Source organism: Xyrauchen texanus, chromosome 12 (genome assembly GCF_025860055.1).
Source record: "Xyrauchen texanus isolate HMW12.3.18 chromosome 12, RBS_HiC_50CHRs, whole genome shotgun sequence".
Lineage (NCBI taxonomy): Eukaryota > Metazoa > Chordata > Actinopteri > Cypriniformes > Catostomidae > Xyrauchen > Xyrauchen texanus.
The window spans coordinates 9605696-9628107 of NC_068287.1; the positions used below are offsets into that span (position 1 = coordinate 9605696).

The window sequence follows — 22412 nt, forward strand, 5'->3', positions numbered from 1 at the left end:
CCTACCCTCAGGCGATGGAAGCAGATGAGTTCGCCGCGACATCGAGGGCGTGGGCTCTGACGCTGAGGGCTCCTCTGGGCTGCCGCCGGGCTTGCACGCCCAGCAGGAGGCCGGCAGCGCAGATGTCCGATATGCTTTCCGGGCAGCCAATAAGCGTGGGCCTGGATTGGAACCCTCCATCCTCCCCGCAGCCATCACGGCTAGGCGATTGGTTTTTGAGCGTGGAGCCGCTCACAGCCTCGCCCCCAGTACCTTTCTTCCCGGAGGTGCATGATGAGCTGGCGTCTTCGTGGAGAGCACCCCTCTCCACTCGTCGTGCCACCTGCTCATCCGCCCTCGCCACCCTCGACGGCGGAGCGCGCCACGGGTACACGGAGATCCCCAGGTGGATAGAGCTGTTGCGATCCATCTATGCCCGGAAGCACTACCACCTGGCGGGGCCGCCCTGTACTCCCTTCCCGGTCCTGTAGAGCAACATCCTCGCTCACCGTGAAGGCCTACAGCGCTACCGGACGCGCCGCTTCGCCCTGCATGCCATGGCTCTCCTGCAGGTCCACCAAGCCAAGGCACTCCGCAACATGCACGGGGTGGCCCTGATCCCGACACGCTGCAGGAACTGCGCTCAGCGACCGACCTCGCCCTGAGAGCGACGAAGGTCACAGCGCGGGCACTCGGGCAGGCGATGGCCACTCTGGTGGTCCAGGAGCGTCAGCAATGGCTGGACTTGGTTGAGATGCGTGAAGCCGACAAGACTCGCTTCCTCAACGCCCCTGTCTCCCAGTTCGGCCTCTTCGGCGACACCGTGGAGGACTTTGCCCAGCAGTTCTCCCTGGTGAAGAAGCAGACGGAGGCCATTTCTCACATCATGCCGCGCCGCAAGCCTGCCGCCACGGCCCAGGCCCCATCTGCTTCGCCGAGGGCGTCCTCCTGCGGCCAGAAGACCTTCTGCTCCGCCCCAACCTGGGCCCAGCTCTCAGCCCCAGCGTCGAGCAAACCGCAGGAAGCGTACGCCCCCTGCCTCACGGACCCGTCGAGGACCCGGAAGGCTCCCAAGCGTCCCTGAGACAGCGGACCCAGAGGGCGAGAAGTTAGCTCCGGAGATGGTGAGACCGCTCCGTCCCCGGTGGAGGGCCAGGAGGAGAATCTTGTGTTTTTTTCATTTGCCAAAATTCTCAATAAAAAGCTATTTCCTTTACCTCTGGGTCACATGGCCCGCAAATGCCGTTCTCACGGCACTTTTGTTTCAGGCCTCAACAGTCCGGCGCCCAGGATGCGGTGCTCCGCCCTCAGCCCCACGACTGTTCCCGGCCGGCCGGTTCAGACGAGTCCAGAGGACGCCGACATCAGACCTCCTCCTCTGTCACGAACCCGCCCCCTGCGGGTCGCGCGGAACAAGGTAAGTGCTTTGAGCTTATTCTCAGCACCAGAGCCTCGGGGCGCCACAGAGCCTCCCGGCGCTGCGTTACCTGTTCCGCACCGCTCGCGAAGCCCGCCGAGTACGTCCAAAATACTTGTCCCCTTGGTGCCCCTAGCACAGAGCGCCAGAGGCATGGCTTTCTCTGCCCAGCTCGTCACGCTGGCTGCACCGGACCATTCGACTTCGGTTACGCAATTCAGTTTGCCAGGTCTCCGCCCCCTTCCTGGGCGTTCGTTCCTCCGCAGTGCACGGCGAACATGCCCTCTCCCTGCGCGAGGAAATCGCCTCCCTTCTAATCAAGGACGCGATAGAGCCTGTCCCTCCAACCGAAGCGAAGAAGGGTTTCTACAGCCCTTACTCGTTGTACCCAAGAAAGCGGTGGCATACGACCGATCTTGGACCTCGCGAGTTTTCAATCGGACCCTGTCCAAACTCCCGTTCAAAATGCTCACCCAGAAACAAATCCTATCTGGCGTTCGGCATCTAGATTGGTTCAGCGGTAGACCTGAAGGGCGCGTACTTTCACGTCTCAATTAGCCCTCGACACCGACCCTTTCTACGGTTCGCATTCGATGGCCAGGCGTATCAGTACAAGGTCCTCCCCTTCGGCCTGTCTCTGTCCCTCGGCGTCTTCCACGAAGGTCGCAGAAGCGGCTCTTGCCCTTCACGAGGGCGGGCATACGCATACTCAATTACCTCGACGATTGGCTCATTCTGGCCCCTCGCAGGAATTACTATGCGCACACAGAGACCAGGTGCTCGAGCACCTCCGCCGCTGGGGCTTCAGGTCAACTGGGAGAAGAGCAAGCTCACCCCAGTCCAGAGCATCTCTTTTCTCGGTTTGGAGTTAGACTCAGTCTCAATGACAGCACGTCTCTCCAACGAGCGTGCTCAGTCAGTGCTGGAATGCCTCGCTTCCTTCAAGCCAGGCACCGTGGTCCCGTTGAAGCGTTTCCAACAGCTCCTGGGGCATATGGCATCCTCCGCGGCGGTCGCGCCACTAGGGTTGATGCATATGAGACCACTTCAGCATTGGCTCCAGACTCGAGTCCGAGGCGAGCATGGCGCCACGGCACGCACGGCGTGGAAATTACCACTGCCTGCCTCAAACCTTCAAACCCTGGACAGACCTCTGCTTTCTTCGGGCAGGGGTACCCTTGCAGCAGGTGTCCCGTCGGCGTTATGGTTACAACCGACGCCTCCAAATTGGGTTGGGCGCCGTGTGCAACGGGCGCGCAGCCGCAGGCCGGTGGAACCAAGGCCGCTGCGCTGGCACATCAACTGCCTAGAGCTGCTGGCCGTTCGTCTTGCCCTGAAGAAATTTCTTCCGATGATTCGTGGCAAACATGTCCTGGTCAGGACAGACAGCACCACGGTGGTGGCTTACATAAACCGCCAAGGCGAGTACGCTCCCCACATGTCACAGCTCGCCCGTCGTCTCCTCCTTTGGAGTCAGCAGCTGCACCACTCACATCCCGGCAACCTCAATGTGATAGCGGACGCTGTCAAGACAAACCTTGCTTGGCGGAGAGTGGAGGCTCCACCCCCAATCGGTCCAGCTGATTTGGGACAGGTTCGGCAAGGCCCAGGTAGACCTGTTTGCCTCCCAGGAAACCTCCCACTGTCCGCTCTGGTATGCCCTCACAGAGGCTCCCCTGGGGACAGATGCTCTGGCACACAGCTGGCCCGTGGGGCTGCGCAAGTACGCTTTTCCCCAGTGAGCCTTCTTGCACAGGTGCTATGCAAGGTCAGGGAGGACAAGGAGCAAGTCACTCTGGTGGCCCCCTACTGGCCCAACCGGACGTGGTTTTCGGATCTCACGCTCCTTATGACAGCCCCTCCCTGGCGAATTCCCTGAGGAAGGACCTTCTTTCTCAGGGGCGGGGCACGCTCTGGCACCCGCGCCCAGACCTCTGGAAACTCCACGTCTGGTCCCTGGGCGGGACGTGGAGGGTCTAGCCGGCCTACCTTTAGCCGTCATAGACACTATTAACCAAGCCAGAGCCCCTTCGACCAGGCATCTTTACGCCCTGAAGTGGCGTCTGTTCATGAACTGGTGTTCTTCCCGAGCGAAGACCCGCAGAAGTGCGCAGTTAGGTCAGTGCTCGTGTTTCTTCAGGAGAGGCTGGAGAGGAGGCTGTCCCCCTCCACCCTCAAGGTGTATGATGCTGCTATCGCGGCCCACCATGACACGGTAGACGGCAAGTCTCTTGGCAAGCACGACTTAATCGTCAGGTTCCTAAAAGGTGCCCGGAGGATGATTCCCTCCCGGCCTAACCTATTTCCCTCCTGGGATCTCTCGGTCGTCCTGATGGGACTCCGGAGACCCCCCTTCGAGCCGCTTGACTCAGTTGGACTCAGGGCTCTCTCTCTCTCAAGACTGCCTTGCTGATCGCGCTCGCCTCCATCAAGAGGGTCGGGGACCTGCATGCGTTCTCTGTTAGCGACGCCTGCCTGGAGTTCGGTCCGGCAGACACTTTCGTGATCCTAAGACCGCGACCGGGCTACGTGCCCAAGGTTCCTACCACACCCTTCAGGGATCAGGTGGTGAACCTGCAAGCGCTGCCCCGGGAGGAGGCAGACCCAGCCCTCTCACTGCTGTGTCCGGTACGTGCCTTATGGATTTACCTGGACCGCACACAGAGCACCAGGCGCTCTGAGCAGCTCTTCGTCTGCTTTGGGGACAGCAGAAAGGGAACGCTGTCTCCAAGCAGAGACTTCGCCCACTGGGTTGTCGATGCCATTTCCTGGCTTATCACACCCAGGCCGTGCCCCCCTTTGCGGGTCCGAGCCCACTCCACCAGGAGTGTTAGCGTCCTCATGGGCACTGGCTAGGGGCACTGCCCTAGCAGACATTTGTAGAGCTGCGGGCTGGGCAACACCTAACACTTTTGCGAGATTCTACAATCTCCGAGTTGAGTCAGTTTAGATCCCGTGTTCTCTCAGGTACCGAGCCCGTGAGAACTTCGGTGGCACGCCGACGATCTGACCGGGTGGATCGCTTGCACCCAGCCCTTCCCCTAACCAGGGAAACAGTGCGCCTTCTTCCCAGGAGATCCCAGGCTCGGGACACTGGTTGGCTCCTCCCCTAGCCCTTGCAGGTCGCAGTTCTCGTGGAGGGACTCGCCGACCCAAACCACTGCGTGGTACCGCTAGCTACCCTGTACTGGTATAGGGGCCCCACAGGTAAGGCCTCCTGCTCGGACTCCCCTGTGTGTAAAACCACGGTTCTGTCCCCTCACGTGAGTTGACGCCGTGTTTCCCTTAGGCAGTCACAGCTACCTCAGGTGCCGTGCTGTATGCTCCCCCCTCTCTGAGGCTGGTGCTACCACCGCACTACTGTTCCGCATAAGGCCTAGTTATAGGCCATGCGATGTATGTGCCACTCAAATTTGCCTCCCCTCCGGGTAGGTGTGGCCTCCGCAGGGTCTTCCCCGCCCTACCAAGGGCTAAGACCCCCTTCCTTCAATGCGTGTAAGGGCCCCGGCCGTAGTTGCTCTATCGCGAGAAACATAGAGAAAAGAGGCCCAGCCAGGCTGGCCCGTTCCCATGTTGGCGGCGTCACCTTGTTCCCCCTCCGGGGTAACGATAAGGAATCCTGATGGCTTAAATGGGGCATTGGGGAAGGGTACGTGCGGCCTGATACAGTTGGTCGTTCTGCACGTAGGAATACCTGCTCGCTCCTGTATCAGCGGATCACGTACACGGCTCAGCGCATGGCGCTTTTAAGTGGACCCCTAGTGTCGTTCTCTGACACAACGTAAGAGAGCGACAGAAGGGAACGTCTAGGTTACGTATGTAACCTCAGTTCCCCGACGGAGGGAACGAGACGTTGTGTCCCCCTTGCCACGTCGCTGAGCCGAGCCCCTGTTGTGGCCGGACCATTTCCGGCTCCTCAGAAAAATCCTGAATGAACTCCCGTATTTGCGCCGCTTAAATACCCGTATGTCCGGGGGCGGGACATGCAAATACTGGCTGCCAACTCTCATTGGCCTTTTTTCATAGTACAGAGGTGAATATCGGCACTCAAGAGAGACCCCTAGTGTCGTTCTCTGACACAACGTCTCGTTCCCTCCATCGGGGAACTGAGGTTACATACGTAACCTAGACGATATACTGTATGTGATTCATTGTGTTTTATTCATGTAATCAATTAGATACAAATTTGTAATCGATTAACAGCCCTAGTAATAATATTAATCATTTCGATTTGATTTCACGTTAGATTTCCACTTGATGTCCGATGTAAAATCCTGAAATAAAATAAGAGTCCTGAAACAAAACTAGTTGAAAACTGATTGATTGATTGTTGATGCTGATCCAGTTAAGAGCAAGAGTGCCTGCTTTAATGTGTGTGTGTGTGTGTGTGTGTGTGTGTGTGTGTGTGTGTGTGTGTGTGTGTGTGTGTGTGTGTGTATGTGTAGGCTCTGTGTGAACCTCACCTTCTCACTCTCCTCTCGGCTCATGGCCAAGGCCAGCTGCAGCTGAAGCTCCTCCTCTCCACTTGTCTGTGGCCGGGCGCACTCCAGATCAGGAGCCAGATGAGGGGAGGAAGAGGAGGCTGGGAGGAAGAGAAGAGAAAATGCTTGATTTAACCTCTTGGTTTGGAAGAGAAAGGACTGGCACTGCCATCGAATGCTAAACAAGTATCAAAATCGCTGTTGTTCCATGCCCGGGCTGTGATTGCTTTCTTTTCAGCAAGTACCCCTTGACTCTGCTTTTGAAACAATGGGGTGTCTGTGTGGAGCAGTAGAGGAGGGGAGGGGTGGTGATGGGGTGTACATTATAATTTTTGGTGTCTGTATTACGTGCAGGGCTCCTTGGGAGTGAGGACTGGATGAAAACGTGTGCTTTACACATTCAGTCTTATATTTGTTTTGTTTAATTTTTTTTCATTCTCATCTGAATATTTTTGGTACTGCCACCTTTGCCTCCTCGGACAAAACATCCCTGGTCTAGAGAAGGGGAAAGGACCAGAAAATGGTACCGTGCAGTTTTCCAGTTACGATTACTTACACTACAGTGCTACTGAAAGCCTATGTCTGGCCTGGAATGCATTAGTGGGGACGTTTGGCCAAATCCACATTACCATTGGCACCTCTGTGGCACAAATCACAACATTAATTCAGGCTAATCATGATATTTTGGCCCTGTTAACAGTGCCCACTAACACCTTCATAAAGTTTGCACAACCTACGGAAATGCATAACAATAAAATTCTGTACTTTCCCAAAATCCCTGGCATCATGTCAAAAATGTGGGTCTAATGTTGGTTAAAGTGAAACCAAACTGCAAAATCAAAGGCAGGATTTGCCTTTTGCCATAGAAATGAAATTTCTATGTTCTAAGATATGTTTTATTGTCCATTTTACATTTTCTTTGAATATGTCTTCTGTCAGAAGAGTCAGGTTTTAGGCTAGTAAAGATTGGGTTTCAAATAGTGCTGTCAGTCAATAACATTTTCTTTATCGCTATTAATTACATAATTTTTGTTGTTAATCACGATTAATCGTGAATTATATATATATAAAAAAATAATTGACATCATATACACTTTTTTGCTGACATTTATGCTGTATCAGAGATCATTTAATTCACAGAGACCAGAGCTATTTCGGAGGCGGGGAGCAGAAGCTCATTTGCTTTTAAAGAGACACACACATGAAAATAGCATGTTTTTGATTCCACCCAAAAAGAGGCATTTATAACATGGTATAATAAATGATCTGCGTTGTATTTTGAGCTGAAACTTCACAGACAAATTCTGGGGACACCTGAGACTTATATTACATCTTGTAAAAAGGGGCATAATAGGTCTCCTTTAAAATATATAGGCCTAAATAAATTCAGCTATCTTACACTTTTATGGATAGCCTAAAGTATGTAAAATACAAATCTGTGATCCTTTTTGATTAGGATTATTTCCCAAAATGTTCATGCTTATATAGTACATCTATTTTTTAAACATAAATATATAAATATACACAACTAATCAACCTAAGCAAAGTTCCCTCTCTGTCACTCACTCGACATTGTGTCGATGTAGTGACACTAGGGGTCACTCTTGAGAGCCCGGAAACACCTCTGATCTTTGATAAAAGGCCAATGGGAATTGGCGAGTGGTATTTGCATGCCCCACCGGCCGCTAGGAAGAAGACCTCAAAGCGGCCCTGAGACGGGTGACCCAGGGACGCGATAAGTCACTGCCCCGGAGCTGGTAAGCAGACCAGTCTTTTGTTCCCTTTTCCTTTTATTTTGGTGCATGCTCCAGTAGCTGCAGTACCCAAATTTTCAACAAAAGAGCAGTTTCCTCAGTCCCTGGGTAACATAGTTGGAGGACGATATATTGCAAAAGAGCTTTAAACTGGAGTAACGAACAGAACATAGGAATAATGTAGATGCATATCAGATCCAAGGTTACACATGTATCACATGAGTAGTGACAGCATACATTCAAGCCGATCTTGATAAGCGTAAACTTATGAAACAGAGTGCAACTGTCAGGTCCCAGAAACAAAAAATGATTACCATTCATTTTCTCCATAGAGAAATTGATTTTTAACAAGAATATATAAACCTTTCCATATAGGCCTACACTAAACTTGTTAAGTGCGGAGGTTGTTAAGAGATGAAATATGCTTCTTTAGAAGCCACCAGTCAGTGTGATTTCATTTAATAAAAATCTAAATTAGCAATCAACATTGTAATCTCTTTTAAACATAACATAAGGAAATGTTACCAAACTAGAGGGCCATCTGGGGGCTGCAAAACAAATGTAGGAAACCCTCTACTTAATGAGTCTGCAATGTTAACTGGAATATAATAGAGAAAGTTCCACCAAAGCTTATCAGAGGAGCTCTCACTCCCCTATAAAATCAAACTCAGCTGTTCCATGGGTATAACTTTGAACATTTTCCCTTGGCTTTGGTCTTAATCCATTGAAATAGAATGCACCTCCTCACAAAGAAATGTGTTTTCAAAATAACCTTTGAAAAAAAAAAATAATAATTATAAAGATCACAAAATTTCTTCACTTTCATTATTTTTGCTTTAATTACATTTCATAGTAATGTCTTTTCCTGACAGGCTGTATTTCCTTAATAATAAAATGTCTAATTTATGTGCTGTTTTTGATATAATTGCTAAGACAGAGCGTATTTGTTACAAACCATGTCTGACTCTAAAGTGTAGGTTATAATGGGAAAATGCTATTCAGAGAACATGTTGGCAGTGAAAATGGACATAACCGTCTTATTCAATCCGTAATGCTTTTAACATTTTAATATTTTGATTAGTATCTACAAACAAATGTACATGATAACTATGGTTAAATATATATCATATATTTGACAACTTCACAGCTCAATGGTTTTGTCATTTCCCGATATTGGCAATCATCGTCTGTCAATAACTGTTGCGATCGGCATCAGAAATTGTCAGAAATCATTGATATCCTATTACATCGCCCTATCGCCCAGCTCTACATGCAGTGCCACATGGGATGAGTCAGTCCCTTAAATAAGAATGTAACTACACAGACACAGTATCTTTTACTTTTCACACGTTTACAAAAATGAGAAAAATGCAGCATGCTTTGTCTCTCGGTTTAGTAATACACATGTTCCTTTTAGATTACTCATTGCCTGGGTTAGCAAATTTCAACAGCTGATTGATTATAAAACCAATTCCCAATCCAAAAAGAAAGTGCTTACCCTGCTGAAAAGTCCAGCATATGTTGTGTTTTGGATGCTGGTCCCAAGACATCTTGACTAGTTTAACAGGTAAGACTTTCTTGGTCAACCAGCTTCACCAGAAAGATCATGGTGGTTGTCCAGCTTCATTTAAATAGCACTACATCTAACCAGCCTAAAAAAACCTTGCCCAGTATGCAGATTCCTGACAGTCTAAAGGGCCGTTCATAAGAACATGTATTTGCGTCAGTTTTTTAAGCCTTTGGACATGCTTTCGCACAGAACTGCAGTGTTTTAAGACTCTTTGTCATTTTACAAAGAACTCAACTTTTAGAAATGCATCTAGAGACACCTGCATTCTGTTCATTCATTGCGCTGAATATAGTTTTTTAAATATAGGAATGTGTTCAATCTGAACGACCCCCAACCTGGTCTTTTCAACATGGTAAACAGTGAGCAACGTCATTCACAAATAGTAAGAACAGTCACACTCACAGTTAAACGAAGACGGTGAGCCCCTAGATCTGCCATAATCTTCACCATACAGTGCTGCCATGCTGGGCTGACTGGTGCGGCGTCCTGAATAAGGAGGGGGTAAAGATCCAAAGCCCACTGCACTGCTGGTTCCCATCATGCGCTCACGGGTCTTGTGTGCCTGGGATCTCTCTTGCTTGAGCCGCTCATCATTCCTCAGCAGAGACACCAACTGCTTGGACTTTTCCCGCACGTTCATGCCCTGGTCCTGACCATCCTTGTCAATGTATTGAAAGTCCCGCAGAGTCTGGATGGCGTAAATGTTCTCCTTGCACTGCTGTGCCACTCGCTCTGATCCCGTCTTGATCAAATAGTCCAGTAGAGTGAGAGCCTTGTACACATGCCGCCAGTTCTTGCCGTGATCATTCAGTCTCTTCCAGATTATTCCCATGACCTCGGTTAAAGCCACCACATTGAAGGTTAGGTCTGCTATTTCCATCATGAGCGAGGTAGGAGGACCCCATGGGTCATTGGAGGTCGCCTCCCTGACCTTAACCTCTGCATCTGTGTAGTTGTTTACAATGTTCTTTACCTGGCGCCGTAATGATGAGGTCGTCATTGTGACTTAAGGTGTGGGATGATGAAGATGGGGTGCCCTTCAGTTTATGATAAAAGGCGTTTGGTGATTTTAGAGAGTAGGGCTCTATTCTATGCAATGTTTGTAACAAAGACGCAATGGTCAGCAATCTTCAATCAATCTACAGCTTTGTTAACCTGGAGCAAAGAAAGGTAAAAACAATTGTCAGTAGGTTGGACACCTATGACTGAATTTAGGTTTCATGTGATCTTCAATTTATCTAAAGACCTTTTCATCTATAGGCTTCTGCTTAAATGCTTGAAATTAGTTTTGTAGACAAATATGAACTGTACCAACTTAAAAATATCTTAGTTAATGTTAAAATTAAGAGACTTTAAAATGGATGATTTGGACCAGATAGACAGTGAAGGAAAATCAGCCAATAAGTGTCCGGCATTGGAGCTCCTTCAATGTTAAAACAAAAGCCCAGGGATTCTTTGGAAAAATACCTGCTATTCCAAAGAATTCGCCTGCTTTCCATTTATGTAAACCTACTGTCTGACAGCTGACATGTTAGTCTTTTTGATATAGAAATCAAAGGAAATGCTTTGGCTTCACTCTGCAACATAAAACATACCTGCAGTCATCATTTCTTAAAAGAAATAAGCACCCGATGAGAATCCATCTTTCTTTCTTTCTATCTATCGATGTATCTAATGTCTGTCTGTTGGGGTATCAGAAGATCTATCTATACTGCTTAGCAGCTACTAAGAAAGAGATGAGTCTGTGATAAGGAAAAAAAATAAAATACATTTGAGAAAGAAAGAAGCACACGTAGGTGGTTATATGCCACCGAAGGTAACAAAAAGGGAATTTGGAGGTAACAAAAGGGAAGGGGTTTAGTTGTCAATCTATACTACTACGGCTCACATTTAGTTGCCTTTATTTCAGTAAAATGTAAACATTTTATTGTATATTGATGGAAATAAAATAATATATTACTACCGTACTATAAACCATATTAACATAAAACTACTTTAAACCTTATAATTTCGCAAAAATAAAAAATTGATTAAATGTAATTATAGTATAGTACAATTATGATATACAGTGAGGAAAATAAGTATTTGAACACCCTGCTATTTTGCAAGTTCTCCCACTTGGAAATCATGGAGGGGTCTGAAATTGTCATCGTAGGTGCATGTCCACTGTGAGAGACATAATCTATAAAAAAAAATCCAGAAATCACAATGTATGATTTTTTAACTATTTATTTGTATGATTCAGCTGCAAATAAGTATTTGAACACCTGTCTATCAGCTAGAATTCTGAACCTCAAAGACCTGTTAGTCTGCCTTTAAAATGTCCACCTCCACTCCATTTATTATCCTAAATTAGATGCACCTGTTTGAGGTCGTTAGCTGCATAAAGACACCTGTCCACCCCATACAATCAGTAAGAATCCAACTACTAACATGGCCAAGACCAAAGAGCTGTCCAAAGACACTAGAGACAAAATTGTACACCTCCACAAGGCTGGAAAGGGCTACAGGGAAATTGCCAAGCAGCTTGGTGAAAAAAGGTCCACTGTTGGAGCAATCATTAGAAAATGGAAGAAGCTAAACATGACTGTCAATCTCCCTTGGACTGGGGCTCCATGCAAGATCTCACCTCGTGGGGTCTCAGTGATCCTAAGAAAGGTGAGAAATCAGCCCAGAACTACACGGGAGGAGCTGGTCAATGACCTGAAAAGAGCTGGGACCACCGTTTCCAAGGTTACTGTTGGTAATACACTAAGACGTCATGGTTTGAAATCATGCATGGCACGGAAGGTTCCCCTGCTTAAACCAGCACATGTCAAGGCCCGTCTTAAGTTTGCCAATGACCATTTGGATGATCCAGAGGAGTCATGGGAGAAAGTCATGTGGTCAGATGAGACCAAAATAGAACTTTTTGGTCATAATTCCACTAACCGTGTTTGGAGGAAGAAGAATGATGAGTACCATCCCAAGAACACCATCCCTACTGTGAAGCATGGGGGTGGTAGCATCATGCTTTGGGGGTGTTTTTCTGCACATGGGACAGGGCTGACTGCACTGTATTAAGGAGAGGATGACCGGGGCCATGTATTGCGAGATTTTGGGGAACAACCTCCTTCCCTCAGTTACAGCATTGAAGATGGGTCGAGGCTGGGTCTTCCAACATGACAATGACCCGAAGCACACAGCCAGGATAACCAAGGAGTGGCTCTGTAAGAAGCATATCAAGGTTCTGGCGTGGCCTAGCCAGTCTCCAGACCTAAACCCAATAGAGAATCTTTGGAGGGAGCTCAAACTATGTGTTTCTCAGCGACAGCCCAGAAACCTGACTGATCTAGAGAAGATCTGTGTGGAGGAGTGGGCCAAAATCCCTCCTGCAGTGTGTGCAAACCTGGTGAAAAACTACAGGAAACGTTTGACCTCTGTAATTGCAAACAAAGGCTACTGTACCAAATATTAACATGGATTTTCTCAGGTGTTCAAATACTTATTTGCAGCTGTATCATACAAATAAATAGTTAAAAAATCATACATTGTGATTTCTGGATTTTTTTTTTTTAGATTATGTCTCTCACAGTGGACATGCACCTACGATGACAATTTCAGACCCCTCCATGATTTCTAAGTGGGAGAACTTGCAAAATAGCAGGGTGTTCAAATACTTATTTTCCTCACTGTAGTTTCAGTGTTCAAATGCTTATACAACTGGGGGAATGAAACATTTCAGTCAATTGTTTCTTCTATTTTTGTTCTTATTTTATTTTATTGTCATTTTAAAGGGATAATTCACCCAAAAATGAAAATTTTCTCATCATTTACTCACCCTCATGCCATCCCAGATGTGTTTGACTTTCTTTCTTCTGCTGAACACAAATTAAGATCTTTAGAAGAATATTTCAGCTCTGTAGGTCCATACAATGCAAGTGAATGGGTCTCACAATTTGAAAGTTCCAAAATGCATGTAAAGGCAGCATAAAAGTAATACATAAGATTCCAGTGGTTTAATTAATGTCTTCAGAAGCGATATGATAGGTATGGGTGAGAAACAGATTAATATTTAAGCTTTTTTTTTTTTACTATAAATCTCCCCTTACACATTCTGAAAGTCAAAATGTTAAATGTTAATATGTTTTATCTTTTTCTTATCCAAAGTGATTGCATCGCTTCAGAAGACATAGATTAAACCACTGGAGTCTTTGGATTTCTTACATGCTATCTATCCATCTATCTATCTACCTATCTATCTACAGTACTGTTCAAATATTCTAGGCGTTTGTGAAAAACTTTGTGACCACCTTTGCCTTCAAAACAGCACCGATTCTCCTTTGTACACCTGGACACAGTTTTTATTGGTTGTTGTCAGATAGGATGTTCAAAGCTTTTTGGAGAATTTATCACAGTTCCTCTATCTATTTATGCTGTCTCGATTGCTTCTGTCTCTTCATGTAATCTCAGACTGACTCAATGTTCAGTGGGAGGTTCTGTTAGAGTTACATCATCTGTTGCAGGGCTCCCTGTTCTTCTATTCTATTCTTTTCTATTTGCAAAAGGAATGATTAGGCAATGTATTTTTCCTATGGACACACTAAAGCTGAAGATATAAATAACCTTAAGACAAATGTTTTTGTGAAACATCTTATGTGCCCAAGACTTTTGCACAGTACTTTATCTATCTATCTAGATTTGTCAGTATTCAAAGAACATAAGCCCTAGTTACCTTTCAAATTTCAAGGCTTCCTAAACTGTCAGACAAAGCTTTGTCAAGCCAAAATTAGAGTTTGTCTTGAAACACTTTCCTTTTCTGGTTAACAATTACTGCCCTTAAAGGAATCATCCAGGTCCAATACAAGTTAAGATCAAATGACAGTATTTGAGGCATAATATAGATTATCACAAAAATTATTTTTGACTTTTTCCTCCTTTTCTTTGAAAAATCTAAATAGTTGTTACAGTAAAGCTGCTGCCACACTAGCCAAGATTTACGATTTTTAGGGAGTGAGCATTTAAATAATCACCAGCCAAATGGACGGCAACATTAGCGGCTGTCAGCGGGAGGTCAATAATCCCTTGACCTTCAGGACTCTGTGCTAAGATAATCACTTCACAAACTTCTAAAAAAGCATCCGGCTTGTTTAAACTTATCGCTGACAGTCGATGAGGATGGGTATAAATTATAAAAATACATTATAATGGTTTTATATATTTAGATATTATTTATAATTACATTTTAATTTATATAATAGATATAGCATTTATGATAATGTACTTAATGATAATAATTTAACTTATTATGTACCTTGTACTTAAAAAAATTAATTTGACTAAGATTGGTCAATCGCTACATTCTACGGTCAAATATTTTGTATAAGATTGTTTATCTGTAATAAATAACCCCTTTCACACACACAGCCTTTTCCAGAAAATTTACATCATTTTGTAGGTTAGAGATCATGTGTGAGCACAACCCTTTTGTAAATACTGGTAATTTTGCTCTGACAATTTCCCTTAATGAGAAGATGTATCATAAATTTCCATATTGATGGTATGTGTTAATGGCACATGTGGTACATTTACCAGTAAAGTAAATGTAATTTGGTTGCATGTGTGACAGGGTCTATCATGAACAAAACTATTTTATGTCTATATTTTTCAAACGTAGCTGTGTAATAAGACTAGTTAGCTGGTCATTATTGCAAAATAGGTCACTCAAGGTTTATGCCTTAACTGTCTACTAATACCGATTAATAAACTTTCACGTGTGTATTAAGCAACTGTTATGACCATGTTCTTACCTTTAATTCACACTGGAGAATTGCCCAGCCATACTGTCTGCGACCCCACAAATTTGGTATTGTCCAAACATTTCACCACTTCTTTCTGTGTGCTACCGCAAACAATGAAGCACAAATTGCAATGAGTGCCATGAAATTATGTTCGCACGGTGCTCTTGCTCTCGGCAAGCTCCAGGATGATTGGCTGGGACAAAATGGACATGATAGTGAAGTGCTGAAAAAAGACTAGAGGCAGTCATATCCTCCTTTCTTTATCTGTGAATGTGACAGGCCCATCGACTGAGGATCGAAATCGAGCTATTCCGAGTGTGCTAGTCAACACAAAATTGAAGTGAATGAGTATATATGCTTAAATGCTCACTCTTTCAAAAGAATAGCCACATGAAGTAAACAACATGCATGTTCAAATTATTTTTGTGTAATAAAATCGCTTTCTAACCTTTTCTGAGTAAGCTTATATAAAGTATTACAACGACGATATAATGCCGCAAACCGATTCCCGGTAATTAAGTAGTCTGCTGTAAAAACAACAATTTAAACAAACTCAAATAATACACAAGTTTTAACAGAAGAATTAATGTAAGTGCTTTAAGTTTGAGTTTATAAAATTCTAAGTTTCACATTTCGGTCTTTAAATCCTCCAAAATTGGCCACATTCACTTCCATTGTAAGTGCTTCAAAGTAACCTCGATTTTTGCTTTTTTTAAATAAAAGGAGGGATTAGTCCAAATATTTTTTATTTTTTTTGTGGAAATCAACCTTATGCCACAAATGCTATAGATTGAATTTATCTTGTATTGAACCCAGAATAGCCTTTTCCTTTATATAATGTTTTTTACAGAATTCAATTTAAAGAGCAACAAAACTTCAACATACAACTTCAAAATAAATTAAAATAAAAAAAAACTTGAGAGTGAATTTCACAACATGAATCAGTGTTATGGCTTAAATGTCTTCTAGTATTATGCGGACAGCCTACCTAGACTTCAAATTATACAGAGAAAAATATGAACATATCTGTAATCCCCTATAACAAACTTCAACCAAAGTTAACCAACTGCTATGAGAACATCCTTCTGGTCATTGACACAACTAATCACATACACACATGTCAATAACTGGCTTGTACACAGAATGCATTCCAGCTCAAGCAACCTGATGCAGGAGTTGCTACATTCCTTATTCAAATGAACCATTCTCTAAAACAAATAGCTAAGCAGGAAAATGACATACTACCACTTGAAAAACAAACTTGTTTTAAAACACACCCATTTTTCTGTAGTTGTCATTACATCATATATCCACTGACCAATACAAGTGTAGAAGAATCATGAAACATGATTGTGAATTATTAATCAACAGATCCCATTGGCGTAATGAAATCATGCCAGTGTGCCATATGCGTGCTTTCATTTGCAGTCGCTAGTACATAAATAATGTTCATGTATTATAGCTGTAGGAAGACACAAATCGGATGGATGGAAGGATGGTTGGTAGAGGCAACTGGATGGATGGATGGATGGAAGGTAGAAGCAACTGGATGGATAGATGGATGGATGGATGGACTGATCATTGAGATAATCATAAGTCTAACCAGTTATATAAAATAAATCTACATACAAAAGGCAGAACAAACAATCTAGAGTTTAGAGGACATAGCAAAAAGGCTCTACAGTAGGTCTAGGAGGAATTACTGTCTGACATTTCAAATGGAAGTCTAAGGTATCTGGGGGATTTTTAAGCATCCACTATAGGAAAACCCTAAGTATGATCAGTTTGAAAAGATATATTAGCAACCCAGTTCAGAACAGGTTGAAGGTCTGTGCAACGTTGTTGTGCATGTAGCTTAAAAGCTATAGAAGTAGTTGCAGTTAGATATTTTGGTCTTGGGATTTTGACAAGACCCTAACCTAAGTTTGTGCAATTACAATACATTGGGTTCATCTAGCAAGCTAATATAATTATATATGACTGCTTTCTGAAAACACATTGTCTGTATATCTGATTTTAAAAGGAAAGATGTCGAAAATTATCCTGATTTGTAACTTCAAACAAGATTAAACCCTGCATACGAAAAGAAAAAAATACATTGTACAACCTCACATCAAAGTCCAAGGCCTAATACACCAATGAGGAAACCCATATCACACTGCACAGCTCTCTCTCTCTAAACTGGGTTTAGATGACAATCAATAACACCAGTCTGCTCAACATCACATTTCTGCTGTGAGTCTGTTGGTTCACAAAGAGGCTGGAATTTCAAAAGCAGTCATGACTGCTGGGACCTGTGCACAATACACAATTATTTTCCCCATAAATGTCTCTCACTATTTAAAAAATAATGAAAAGGTCTACATTGATGATCAGTACCAATATCTAGAAAACAGGATGGCTAATTGCTCATTTATTATACAATTTAATATTAAAATTAATATTAATAATACAATTTTCAATGGCAAGGCTGTTGGTAGATTAAAACAAGTGACAGAATGGGGATCAAAAACTAACGTTGATCTGCCAAGCAGGCACAAATATCGGCCAATGCCGATAATCCCAAAATTGCCAACTATCCGCCTATTAATCTTCTTGGATGAATTATGTTGGCTTATCTGTATTCTATCCAAACTGGAAAACGAAAGGAAGACATTAATAAAGTGGAAACCTTTCTAGATACATATATGAGGAAAAGTTGTATTGTGGCTTGTTGCATTAGCCCTCTAATATTATGCATGATTATAAAAAATAGAATCATGCATAATAACAGTACTAATTAATAAACGCCTTAAACACGCATTTCAAGTTTTTCTTGTTTACTAACTTAACTTCTCTGTTTTTTGATAAATGTGTTTACTTTGTCCACTTCACATTCAACCCGGGCCGAGACTCAGCACCCTGATAGTTTTGATTTAACATTTGAAATCAGTAATATGTCAGATCAGAACCATTCAGAACCTCATGGGACGACATCAAACTCCCTCTCTACCAGCGTTCACGTCCTCATAATGCGGCATTTGCGGCAAGAGAGGATCATGTTGAAACCCAACATTCGGTTGCGTGACTCAGCTGGAATACTGGAGTCATTTTTGGAAATCTTATGTTAACAAATTCGTCTCCACTTCAACGTCCGTTGTGTCCTTACCTCTCATTGCTAGATATAAAAGTCCCAACTTTGGGATGCTATAGGTTGTTGTGCTCCCCTCGACATCCCCGCGTGTTTATGTGGATTGTTTTGAATTCTGCTCCAAATAAACCAGGCGTTCACTTGAGCGCTTCAAAGTTTCTCCTCTGTGTTTTTGTTGCTTCGATATGTGCAGGCCTATCCGGTTAGGAGTTATTGGTTCATATCCCGAAAAAAGTCCCGGGCGCCAGCCTTTTTGATAACAGAACCCCCCTGTTAAATCCCAGTAAAGTGAACCGAGGGGAAGAGGCTGGTGGAGAGAGGGCGGATGCCTGCAGAGTCAGCTCTTAACCCGTTGTGCTCCGAAACAGTCCATTGAGACATCCCAGACTGTCAGTCGTCGAACTGATTTAGAATTGACATTATTTATGTCCTAAATGTCCTGATTTATCTATGTTGATAGCTCTGAATGATGGTCACAAAATGTGCTCTATATGTGCCAATAAAAGTGAGGACGGGGAGGTGTTAAATTCCTCATGAATCTAAAATAATTGACTAACTAATTCATTCTACTTAATTATACATTGTTTTCTAGAAGTGGAAAATCAGCAGTGTTGGGTGTAATCCGATTACAAAGTAGCTACAAAGTAATCAAGTTAGTTACTTTAAGTATGTTACTTGGATTACACATATTTCTAAAATAAGAGCAATGTAACAAGAACATTATGAGAAATATAACGAGCCCCCATCAAGTCATTGTAAGGGGAAATGAATTAATGATTTGTGTGTGACAATGAAATATATATTATTTTGAAATCGTTGAGGAATACAAAAACTTTTCCATGAAAAGTGTTTTAGAAAGAAACTTAAAAGTAATGTGATTACTTTTTAATGAAGTAATCTTGAAAGTAATCTGATTTATTTTCAGAGAAGTAATTTTTTTAGAAAAGAAGAAATATATTAAAATTTGTCTTGCATATTGGTTTATGGACAATTAAACATTAAAATAATGAGTAACTGTATTGGTCATAAAGGACAATATCAGTACAATATCTCGTACATTATGTTTCAGATGATCTGCATGTTAAAGCAAGGAAGCTGGTATGCACACAGGGAGAATGAAATAAAGCAAAAGATGGAGAAAGACTGGTTCCTATTCAAAGCTTTGTTGTGACAAGTGTCTGGTCATGCAAGATTTTCTAGAAAGACCAGCTCTGCTTTTGATACTCTTCTTCTTCTGATGGATGAACAAGGAATGGTTGTGGATGAACACTGAACAGCTACCATAATTGTGTCATGTTTTGATTCTGCCTTGGAACAAACTGTATTGAGAAAAGCAGAAAGCAATACAAAAATAAGCAGCTGCTCGTAATTCTCTCTCTCTCTCGAGCTGCCACCACCGGTTGCCTTTATACCTCTCGGGCTTGATCAGCCTGATTAGGGGCCAGGTGTGCATCATGGCCCGGCCCGGCCCGGCCCCACCCTCCACCCTGCCACAATAATATAAATGTATAAATACTTCAAACCAACATTTGGTCACAGATTAGCCAGCCCCAGAATTAGGCTTAGTTTAGGCTAAATCTGAAAAACCTATTAGGGTGAATATGGGTAAAGTTGGACAGTTAAGCTTGATCCCCATTATATCCATAGTTTCAATCCATCTTTCAACAGATAAAGAAAATCAATAATAACTCATTTTAAATAGAAATATAAGGTAAATCTTAAAGTTATGAAAAAGTTGACTTAATGTTTGTAAATGTTACATATTATGATTTACGGTGTGAAAGTGTTTCTGAAAATGTAATATATTTACATTTATAGAATTATTTTTCCTCTGTCCCGCTTTCCCAGAGATATATGGGCAAAATGGGAAAGGGTGAAACAGGTAGAGTGGGACAGAATATCAAGTCATTTAAAGAGGATTTATGAGTTCATTATTGACTTATAAAGCAATAATAATGATACATTGGCTGTGTAGTTCAGTGTAGTGTATTTGCAAACAACGAAAGGAGCATTTATTCTTTATATTAATCTTTGAGCCTATACACTATTGTGAGCAAAAATATAATATATTCAAATACTGAGTCGTGTTTATCTTTTTAAGAGGTATTTTTTTTAAGTTGATTTAAAGGTTTAGTTCACCAAAAAATGAACATTTGCTGATAATTTACCCCATCGAAGTTACTTGGGCCATCGAAGATGTATCTGAGTTTCTTTCTTCATCAGAACAGGATTTAAGATTTTTAGGAAAGTATCCCAGGTTTTTAGCTTCATCCAATGCAAATGAATGACACCAATATTTGACAGTCCAATAAGAATGTGTAGGCAGCATCAAAGTAGCCACATGACTCCAGTCGATCAAGTAATGTCTTCTTAAGTTAATAGATACGTTTGTGTGAATAACAAATCACTAATAAAAAGATTTTAACTTTAAATCGGCGCATCCGCCAGCTCTCTGTAGCTGTTTGAATTGACCTAACTCTCACGTGAAGTATGTTCCTCTGTGGTTAACAGAGCGGAACTTCTGAATTCTCGAGTAAATGCGCCAGCGTGATGACATTACACAACTGCAACATGAAGCATTCAGTGTTTGCAGGAAGCGATTTTTTACAGTTAAGAAAGTTTTAATTAGCAATTAGTTTTTTACACAAATGTATCGATTTACTTCAGAAGACATTACTTGATAGGCTGGAGTCGTGTGGATACTTTGATGCTGAATATGTGTGCTTTTTGGACCGTCAAAAATTGGTGTTCATTAACTTGCATTGGATGAAGCTAAAAACCAGAGATACATTCCTAAAAATCTTAAATCCTCTTTTGATGAAGAAAGAAAGTCATTTACATCTTGGATGTCCTCTCCTTGGATAATGGAGTAAATTATCAACAAATTTTCATTGGTCTCCTTAGCAAACAAATTGGACCGGTTGCTAGGCAGTGTGGAGTCACATGGTGTAACCTCCTTGTGGTCGCGATTAGTGGTTCTCGTTCTCAATAGGGTGTGTGGCAAGTTGCCGTAGCTGATGGAGAATAACATGAGCCTCCACATGCTGTGAGTCTCCGCGGTGTCATGCACAGTGAGCCACGTGATAAGATGCGCAGATTGACGATCTCAGAAGCGAAGGCAACTTCGCACCACCACCACGAGGACCTACTATGTAGTGGGAATTTGGTATGCTAAATTGGGGAGAAAAGGGGAGAAAAAAATAAAAATTAAAAAAATATTGTAGTTTACAAGTAAACTATTGTGACTAAATTATAAGCTGGCTTCAAAATTCACAACTTTGCAGTCCTCACATGGACACTACTCGTGACATTACAGGAACTGTGCTTGGCTGGTTCAAGTCCTATCGCTCAGGTAGATATTTCAAGGTAGCCTGAAGACTCACATCAGCTACTTACTGGGGTACCTCAGGGCTCAGTGCTTGGACCACTTCTGTTCTCTATATACACTATATCACTGGGACCCATCATTCAAGCACAAAGCTTACCTCTGCTACACCGATGACACACAGCTCTACTTGTCTTTCCAGCCCAATGACCCCAAGGTGACGGCTTGAATCTCGGCCTGTTTCTCAAACATATGTAGCTTTAAAAGCTTATGTATAAATAGCTGCTAAATTTATGTTAGATTTAATTTTTTTATAAGTAACATTTTGACATTTAAGCCAAAATATACTGAACTGTTCATTCACTGTACCTCATTGGTGGAATGACCTCCCAACACCATCATTCGTCAATCAATGACAAAAAAATAATAATTTCATTTGGTGGACTGATTGAAATATAGCTAGACTCTTGACACATTGTACAATGTACAAGTAAACTATTGTGATTATAATGCAAGCTGGCTTCAGAATTCACGCCTTTGCTGCCCTCATGTGGTTGCTTTTCGTTTGTATAGCAAGTATAAAGACAGAGTCCATGGCTTCATCCAAAAGATGGAAAATACTGCCTTCAAATGCATTATCCAATGTCCAAAGGCATGTCCAAATCTAATGTTTATGTAATCCTTCATAATTTTTTAAAGGCAGGAAAGATGTGTCATTTGCTGTCTTTGATAAGCCACAATCCTGTGCATGTGAATAGATGGTTGCAGTTTGAAAGAATGAAAATGTCATCTAATAGAGCAAGTGAAAGCAATAGGGGCCAAAGACCCTCCGAGATAAAAAGCAGTTTTCATTTTATTTTCTCCAAAAACACTAAAGAGCAACAAAAACTACCCCAGCACTTTTCTAAACACCTTTGTGTCACTATGCACAGCAAAATATTCCTGGTCCAACCCTGCACTCTTTTGGAGATTCCAC

General features: G+C 43.1%; 1 protein-coding gene across 2 annotated transcripts in view; it reads right to left on the reverse strand.

The window, feature by feature from the left end:
• LOC127653404 (epsin-3-like) overlaps positions 1-18409 on the reverse strand; it is a 39654-nt gene extending 21245 nt beyond the window's left edge. For both annotated transcript variants that reach the window (XM_052140084.1, XM_052140083.1), the window contains exons 1-3: positions 18130-18409; positions 9604-10356; positions 5860-5978 (exon numbers count right to left, since the gene is read on the reverse strand). In XM_052140084.1, the coding sequence (XP_051996044.1) occupies positions 5860-5978; positions 9604-10201 (717 nt within the window). In that variant the 5' untranslated portion in view covers positions 10202-10356; positions 18130-18409. The remainder of the gene's footprint in view (positions 1-5859; positions 5979-9603; positions 10357-18129) is intronic.
• Positions 18410-22412: the final 4003 nt, after the last annotated feature.